Source organism: Oncorhynchus keta, unplaced genomic scaffold (assembly GCF_023373465.1).
Source record: "Oncorhynchus keta strain PuntledgeMale-10-30-2019 unplaced genomic scaffold, Oket_V2 Un_contig_3078_pilon_pilon, whole genome shotgun sequence".
Lineage (NCBI taxonomy): Eukaryota > Metazoa > Chordata > Actinopteri > Salmoniformes > Salmonidae > Oncorhynchus > Oncorhynchus keta.
The window spans coordinates 1,126-10,236 of NW_026287068.1; the positions used below are offsets into that span (position 1 = coordinate 1,126).

General features: G+C 40.6%; 1 protein-coding gene across 1 annotated transcript; it reads right to left on the reverse strand.

Moving 5' to 3' along the window:
• Nucleotides 1–1,118: 1,118 nt before the first annotated feature.
• On the reverse strand, nucleotides 1,119–7,755 carry LOC127923698 (uncharacterized; the record flags this gene model as incomplete). Its single annotated transcript, XM_052507761.1, has 7 exons — nucleotides 7,421–7,755; nucleotides 6,858–7,154; nucleotides 6,436–6,714; nucleotides 6,185–6,235; nucleotides 5,078–5,134; nucleotides 1,265–1,363; nucleotides 1,119–1,147 (listed from the first exon to the last, which is right to left on the reverse strand). Coding segments are annotated over exons 1-7 (873 nt in total), but the record flags the coding sequence as incomplete, so codon positions are not given.
• Nucleotides 7,756–9,111: the final 1,356 nt, after the last annotated feature.

Here is a 9,111-nt window from a genome sequence, read left to right on the forward strand (position 1 = left end):
TTTTTCAGAGTCAATGTATTACATCATTAATTAATACGTTCCAGAAAATGGATGTAACTCGATGCAGGGTGTCCCTTTTAATTAATAGCACAAAAATCTCTAGTCCTAGAACCAAATCAGGTCTGGAATCAGGGTGTGAATGAGAGTGTCGTCTTCATGTTGATGTCTTGGTTCCCTGAGGTTACTGACAGTGGAGTAGAGGGAGCTGGGGTCAGCAGGGTTCTCTGTCTCTCCTTATGTCTTGTCTCCCTGAGGTTACTTGACAGTGGAGTAGAGGGAGCTGGGGTCAGCAGGGTTCTCTGTCTCTCCTTATGTCTTGTCTCCTGAGGGTACTGACCATGGAGTAGAGGAGCTGGGGTCAGCAGGGTTCTCTGTCTCTCTCCTCTGCCAGAATAGGGCATAACTGAGGCATACATCACTGCATCTTCACCTTGGGCCTACAGAGACAACACACACACAACAAAGTAAAGGCTTTAAACAGTGTGTATAAGGGAGAGTGATACCATCACAATATGTTGGGGCGGCAGGGTAGCCGAGTGGCCTAGTGGTTAGAGCGTTGGACTAGTAACCGGAAGGTTGCAAGTTCAAACCCCGAACTGACAAGGTACAAATCTGTCGCTCTGCCCCTGGAACAGGCAGTTAACCCACTGTTCCCAGGCCGTCATTGAAAATAAGAATTTGTTTTAACTGACTTGCCTAGTTAAATAAAGGTAAAATTAAATGTTCAGTGTATCTTATCTTACATCAACTCTCTCCAGGATTTTGATTGAAGTGGTCAATGGAGGCATAGGTGATTCTGTCAGCAGGTTGACTCTACAAGGGTCAAAATGGTTATTGAAACGTGAATCATTTAAACTGGACATTAGTCTGATTGCATGATAACAACAGGGTCAAATTATGTTTCGTATTAATCATGTTTCAAACCCCATTAGAATGTTGATGCACTAACCTTGTCCTCATTGGTTGGTGGGGTGGGGTGGTTACTGCATTCAGACCCTTTATCAATTAATAACAAATGTAATAGGTTAAAAACAATAGAATTACAGTGCAAACTCTTGGTGTATTATACTATTATTAAAGTAAAATAACTAACTGTGTTAAAGTCACAGTTCACTCACAATGCTGTTATCAGTTGGCACTTGATTCTCTGACAAGAACAAATACAAGAAATCAGAAGAATTTCAATGAAACAACTGTCTGGCTCCGTGTATTACTGTGTAATTAATGCACTCCATTAAACTCAGAGACAAATGTAAGTCCTTACTGTCTCTCCTCCTGCGTACTATGATGACAACAGCAGTGACACACACCACTGCTGCCAAAGCCACTCCTACAGTCACCGTAAGGAAGAGGTTCTGAGAGCCTGAGACGACCAGAGAGGGGAGAAGGGTCTGGTTAGTGGGGGACCTTACAGCAGGCCCCCCTCCTGATGGTGGAGAGAAACATCTAAGTTTTAAAGTCCATTTCAGAAATTATACACATTTTTCTGTGGGGTGAGAGAAAACGTTGCCGTTTTAAAGGCCCAGTGCAGTCAAAGCATGATTTCCTGTGTTTTATATAAACTCAGCAAAAAAATAAACGTTCTCTCACTGTCAACTGTGTTTATTTTCAGCAAACTTAACATGTGTAAATATTTGTATGAACATAACAAGATTCAACAACTGAGACACAAAATCAACAAGTTCCACAGACATAAACAACAGAAATGGATTGATGTGTCCCTGATCGAAGGGGGGGTCAAAATCAAAAGTAAGTGCATCTCCTCCTCATGGACTGCACCAGATTTGCCAGTTCTTGCTGTGAGATGTTACCCTACTCTTCCACCAAGGCACCTGCAAGATCCCGGACATTTCTGGGGGGAATGGCCCTAGCCCTCACACTCCGATCCAACAGGTCCCAGACGTGCTCAATGGGACTGAGATCTGTGCTCTTCGCTGGCCATGGCAGAACACTGACATTCCTGTCTTACAGGAAATCACGCACAGAACGAGCAGTATGGCTGGTGGCATTGTCATACTGGAGGGTCATGTCAGGATGAACCTGCAGGAAGGGGACCACATGAGGGAGGAGTATGTCTTCCCTGTAACGCACAGCTTTGAGATTCCCTGCAATGACAGCAAGCTCAGTCCGATGATGCTGTGACACACCGCCCCAGACCATGATGGACCTCCATCTCCAAATAGATCCCACTCCAGAGTACAGGCCTCGGTGTAACACTCATTCCTTCGACGATAAACGCAAATCCGACCATCACACCTGGTGAGACAACAACGCGACTCGTCAGTGAAAAGAACTTTTTGCCAGTCCAATCTGGTTCAGCGAAGGTGGCTTTGTGCCCATAGGCGACGTTGTTGCAGGTGATGTCTGGTGAAGACCTGCCTTACAACAGGCCTACAAGCCCTCAGTCCAGCCTCTCTCAGCCTATTGCGGACAGTCTGAGCACTGATGGAGGGATTGTGCGTTCCTGGTGTAACTCGGGCAGTTGGTGTTGCCTTCCTGTACTTGTCCCACAGGTGTGATGTTCGGGTGTACCCATCCTGTGCAGGGTTTTGTTACATGTGGTCTGCCACTGTCCGTCCTGTCTCCCTTTAGCGCTGTCTTAGGCGTCTCACAGTACTGACATTGCAATTTATTGACCTGGCCACATCTTCAGTCATCATGCCTCCTTGCAGCATGTCTAAGACACCTTCACGCAGATGAGCAAGGAGCCTGGGCATCTTTCGTTTGGTGTTTTTCAGAGACAGTCAAAAGCTCTCTTTAGTGTCCTAAGTTTTCATAACTGTGACCTTAATTGCCTAACGTCTGTAAACTGTTAGTGTCTTAACGGCCGTTCCGTTTGTGTGAGTAAGCTGTTGTTCGTATGTTTATGTTTGTATCTCATGTGTAAAATATATATATTACTATTATTATTAAAATGAAAGATAGCCTGACATTTCTGCCTGTGTTTGGTGGGATACTTTTAGCCTTCCCTAGTGACATCACCATGCTGTAAAATAGTTCATAGACAGAGTTCCAAACCTTTCTGCTAATAGTAGACATTTTTCAGTTCGTCCCTCCCCTCTCACACCACTTCCAGACAGTTTTTACAAAATTGTTGCTTGGGAAATTGCTCTTTGCTAAGAAGCTGTTTTTGTTTATTTAATTGAATTTAAAACAATCACAGTAAGGTACATAATTGTTACCCATAAATTATTTGATATTGAGATAAAAACAGCTGCATTTAGCACCTTTAATATCAATTTCTGTCCGTTTGGCAGCAAATTGTAAGCAATTTGACCCATTTTGCCATGGGGTGGAGAGACAATTTTTTCAGCTACAATTCTACACATTTTTTCATGACATGCCATGTTAATTGGATATCTGAGTGAGAATGACTAACAAAATGAATGGGGGCCCCCTTTTCAGCCATGATTACTAACTACTTATCTAAAACGTGTTAGCTCAGTAACTGACATAACAAGAGAGGGGTCTGGTTTAGTTGAGAACTAGAGAGGGGATGCAGAGCTGTTTACTTGCACGTCATTTAGCAGAAAAAGACATCAGCGTTTCACAGACAAGCAGAAATTCACACAGGAAGAGAGAAGTGTGAAGTAGAGGAGGCTTATAGCTTAGTGGTTAAGAGCTTTGGTTTTGCAGTAGAGGCTGTACTCCCTAGGCTGAGTACAGTCTCTTTAGCTATTCCACTCCCTGTACTTCATGTCATATGACATCTTCAAATATGAACATTCTATCATTAATGAGCATGCGGAGGACAGAGAATTGATCCTGATTACATTGCCCTCGCAGCTATCCTCCAATCACAATGATTATGCAAATATTGGAACTCCATCACTGTTTTCCTCCACAGAACACAGTTGGCATCTGGTTGCTAAGCAACCTTTTTTGTTTGTACATTCTCAAACAAAAATTCTCAAACTAAAATACATACTGATGGATCCATACTGATGGATTCGACTTGCTTTACTTGCCTACTGCAGCGCCCTGGTAGCAAACTTGCCAGAGTAAATCATTTGAAAGAGTAAATTTATCGAGCATAAAAGTCAAGTAAACAAGTGTGTGTGTGTAATTTTATATTTATTTTATTGAAGTATCGATAATGTAGTTCTGTTGTGATAATGCGTTAGTTGTGTTGTGTCAGAGTTAAGGCCTGGGCCGTCCACAAAGTCAATACCTGTAACGATTATGATCAAATATAGGCTACATAACTATAAAACGTTGGTGAGCATCCACACTAGATGAAAGTTGATCATGTATCGTTCTACAGTCCTACTCCTGTCAGTCAACTGATCAACGCATCCTACTGCAGAGCTGCCTATATAAACAGGACCTTTCACAAGGTCTCTTAACACAGAGATACTGGTTCAGACCATTCAGTGCTTTCATGGTGTGTTCATTGTCATAGTGACAACTGCAAATAATACTTTAATGTGCATGTAGGACTAATGAAAAATAATATAGTAACTTGTATTTAAATGTAGCAATTCAACAACAAATGCCATTTAGCCTGCTCATCTTTTACAGCATGTCGTTGCATCGTTGTTCAAGTGGTTTGCAAGTGATTTCCATTTTTCTAGTGGTTGTCAATTCCTTTGGTTCTCTTTTCACTGTGAACATTTCTACATGTCCTGTGAAACTATTTGCAATTCATCAGTGCAACAATGTTATCATGACTGGCCAAAAGGGATCACACCAACCCACTCTCTCCTCAACATGCGTTTTCTATGCTGTAGGCCTGTCTAACATTCAGTAATTAGCAAGAGCAAGCCTGCATTATAGCATAAACAATGATACAAATAAATATCATATATAGCTTATGTAGCCTATAGCTTTTCCTGGGATTTCACGAGAAGAGGAATGGCCTATTCTGGAGAGGCTTGAGTAGCCTGTTGCCTGTTGTGCATCGAAACAGCTGGAAGAGAGAGGCAAGTAATGTGTTGCTGAAGTAAAAGCTAAATATTAGCTGGATATCAGGCCATTCACTAGCTAAATATTAGGACTACAGGCTAAATATTTACCTGTCAAGAGTGCAAGAAAAATAAGTTAACAGATTATGAAATGACAGCATTAAATACAATACCAGCAGAAGATGGGGAGGTGGTTGACAAGGCTGGTCTTGTAATAGAGGCTGTACTTCCTGGATAGTAGTTGAAATGAGAGTGACCACTTTTCATTGGTGAATACTGGTGACATCACAGTACAGAATGGATCCACAACTCACTCTGTGTTGCCTGTAGAGTTCTCTACTCCATCTGTTACATATTTCTCTACTCCAATGTCTAGAGCACTATTGTTGAATTTATTATGGATTTATTATGGATAAATGAATAAACAATATCCCCATTTTAAATAGAATTGTGTCTAGGTAAATGTATACTCTGTATGTTTAATAGACAATATGAGTTCATAAGAAGAAATTGTGTGACAGGAGAAAGGAGTAATAAAACCATTCCAACTGGGCAGGAACAAATGGGTTGTGGACTGTGTAAACACATAAGGTCGTTAGCCTATGGTTGACCCAACCTGAAACTTAGCTCTGGGGTTTTAGATTAGGCAGTGAGTGCATTCCTAGGGTTTCTGTTAATTAAACCTGTCATTTCAGTGGTGATCGATAATGTCGAGGGGTCAAAAGTTATCTGGGAGTGTGTTAGTAAGTCAGAATGAACTTTTCACTTTACTTTGTCCTGTCGAGTGGGGGGGGGGTTCGGTTAAGACAGTGAAATTATGTCATGATCTGTATTTAAACTGATGCATGTGTTTTGAGTGGGAGCGCGCTCCGAGAATAAATTCTATTACCTATTATTTAAAGACTGGTCTGCGTCTATTTTATGCAAACAAGAAATCTTACAAATTCTCATAAAATAGATTAAGGGCTTTCAATTGATGAAAGCACATTGTCATAATTAAATTATACTAACACTAGACAAGCAGTACTTCCTAGTAATATATTAATATGTTTGGGCCTGGTTTTACATGACCAGTCTTATACTGTTGTGGAGTACTGTTGGTTGTCCTGACGGGAATTAGAGAAGTTACACCAGAACTGTCTGAAAAACATATAATCTTTCTGGACCCAGTCTCAAACCCTGACACTGCAAGAAAAACACAGTACCCAGTTCTATGTATCCAGAGGACAGATAAAACATTTACTATATCTGCACACATCATACAGATGGGAGTATTTTACCTGGGAGAGTAGAGATGACATCATCACTATCAGTGGTCTTTTCTTCTATATCTTTTTCAGTAGGAGATGAACATCCTCTTTTAGTTTATTAAATAACCCATCATCATCATCATCAGACACAGCAGTAGGATTCAAATCAATCACTAATATCACAAATACCAGGAGAATGAATCAGATTTGATATTAACTTTAATATCATTACAGATCTTGTGAACTTATTCAGATTATAGGAACATAACAAGAACACATACCTGAGAATGTGGAGGTGAAGTCAATGGAGATCTTCATGTTTCCCTTTTCAGTCAGTGTGCACGTCCACTTCCTGTTGTTGTCCTTCTTCTGGAGTGTCACAGTCAGAGTGATGTCACAGGAAGAATCCCGTGTGACCTGGGCTTTAGTACCTGTTTTAGGGCCCCAGCTGAGACTAAATCCTGACCAGCACGTTCCATGTTGCGTATCGGTGAGCAGAGAACACCGTAATGTCATATTTACATTAGGCTTCAGATCTGTCACTGGTGTGGTAGAGGAGACTGAGAAAGAGAAAAAGGTATACAGTACTTGTTTTCACATTACATGTGATTATTAACACCACACTTATACACAGTGACGTTTACACTCTGATTTAAACAGTAATACTCACTAGTTAGAACAGACAGATGAACAGGAGCATCACCTCCATGTTTTGGTCCAGTCTCTGTAAGGTATTGTTGACAGGTGTAGAGTCCAACATCCTCAGCCCTGACATTGCTAACATGTAGAGAACAGTTAGACCCTAAACTCAGTCTCTCTGCTCTCTCTTTCTGGTCAACTTTGATCTTCCCCAATGTGACCTCTTCAATATTACCAGTAGATCCATCTCTGTTATAGATCCATGTAGTAGATGAGCAGTCTGGATAAACCACATTGTTACACGGCAGACTGACATTATCTCCCATTCTGGAGAACATAGAGAGACGTTCTCCACTGACACCTGGAAGGAGTATGACATCAGATAATTATTAACTGGTAATACAGATGACATTATATTTCATAGGTTTTCTTATTGATATTCTTCAGTGTGAATAATAGTGTAATATACTGTCTATTATATAATAGTGAAGATAAGAGTAAACGGATACACAACAGAAATGTCATCATAATATTAGTCAAATGTAAACTGAACTAGTTTGGCCGTGTGAAATAAACGTGTTCTATGATCTCTAATGACATATTCTTACTTTCTCTCCTCTGTCTTACCTGTTAGCAGGTACAAAACGGTCACAAGCAATCCCAAAAATGATTGAGGGACATCAGCCATGATCCCCTCTCTCTCTCTCAGGTCTGTCTCTGTGTCTATCTCTCTCTCTGTCTCTCTGTCTCTCTCTGCTCTGTTTCTGTCTCTTTCCTCTTTCAGAGTGTCTCAGCACTATGAGTTTCTCACCATACAGCAGCATCTCTATTCATCACTATAGCATCACTTCCTCAATGTGGTCATGGTTTTAATCTAGTTTCTGACACCTTGGTGAGAATCCTCCAGCTCACCAGCAGTTAAAGGCTGTCATGACTGTCCTGATCAGGTCAGGTTACAGGAGACCACAACCCTACAGATTATCTCTCAACCCCAACAGAGGAGGAGGGATCTAGGGGTCTGAAGATGTGGGGGGTTTTATGGCCCCTCACTCCCCTGGTAAATCTCAGGCTACAGACAAATTGCTTTGTCCTGTTACTATGGAGAACCAGCCTCAGAACATTAAACATGAAATAAAGGGACTTTGGAACAATGGTTTTCTTCAGCCACAATGGTGGTCATGACGATAGATGGAATATGAAAATGTATGTAATTTTTGTTCTGTTATCCTGTTCAGGATACCACGGTTTACTGCCCCTTCTGGAGGATTTGGGTACCCATATAAAACATGATACATTTTTGTCAAAAGTTGCTAATATATGCAAATAAAAAATATTATCGAATAGAAAACACTCTAAAGCTTTTAAAACTGTTTAAATTATGTCTCTATGTAAAGCAGAACTCTCAAAATCTGCATTTTCCCAAAATATCTCTTCTCATCTGAAAAGTTGGGTCACCTTTGACCTCATCGCAAACACCCTCCCCAAACAGTCACAGCACCAGGAACAGTCTCCACGTGTTCAGCGTGATCTCAGCTTTCAATGGGGCTTCTCATTGTGAGAATCGCCCACTCGGGAGAGTTTGAGCACACGGTAAGCTCTCAGTCACTCAAAAAAACCTGTGCGCAATGGTCAAGTCCTCTCTCTTTTCCAAGATCGATTGAACAGTGCTTGTGTTTCTGTTTGTTCTCAAAATTGCTGTACACCTTTATAACATGTTAAAGCTTGATTATGAAGTTAGTTTGACAAGTTTACTCGACATATTATATATACTTTCGAAGTTTTGGTGCGCAACCACTTCAATTTTAACTACATTTTTACCAAAATCAGGCTATTTTGAGAACCGAAAGACGCAGACTTGAAAACTGAACGCTAATTTGGTGAGTATAATCCCTTACAGGTCGTTTGATGGAAGAATAACAAAGGTAAGGGAATATTTAATGTATTAATTTTGGGTTTCTGTCGACTCCAAGATAGAGGAGTCATTATGCTACTGTGGGAGCGCCGACTCCATATTATAGTCTAGTGAACGCAAAATGTAACGTTAAAATTAAATGTAACAATGCAATTGCATTTAGAAGAAGTGTATCTTGCTATACATATGTAAAACATGCATATTTAGTCAAAGTTTATGATGTGTATTCCTTGTTAGCTGACGTTATCTGCCGGGGCTATCGTCATTTCTCAGGACATTTGGGTAGCATTTTTGAACGATGCATCATTGTAAACAGAGATTTATGGATATATATAGCATATTATTGAAAAAATGAATGTACTGTGTAACATGTTATATTACTGTCATCTGATGAAGATTTCAAAAG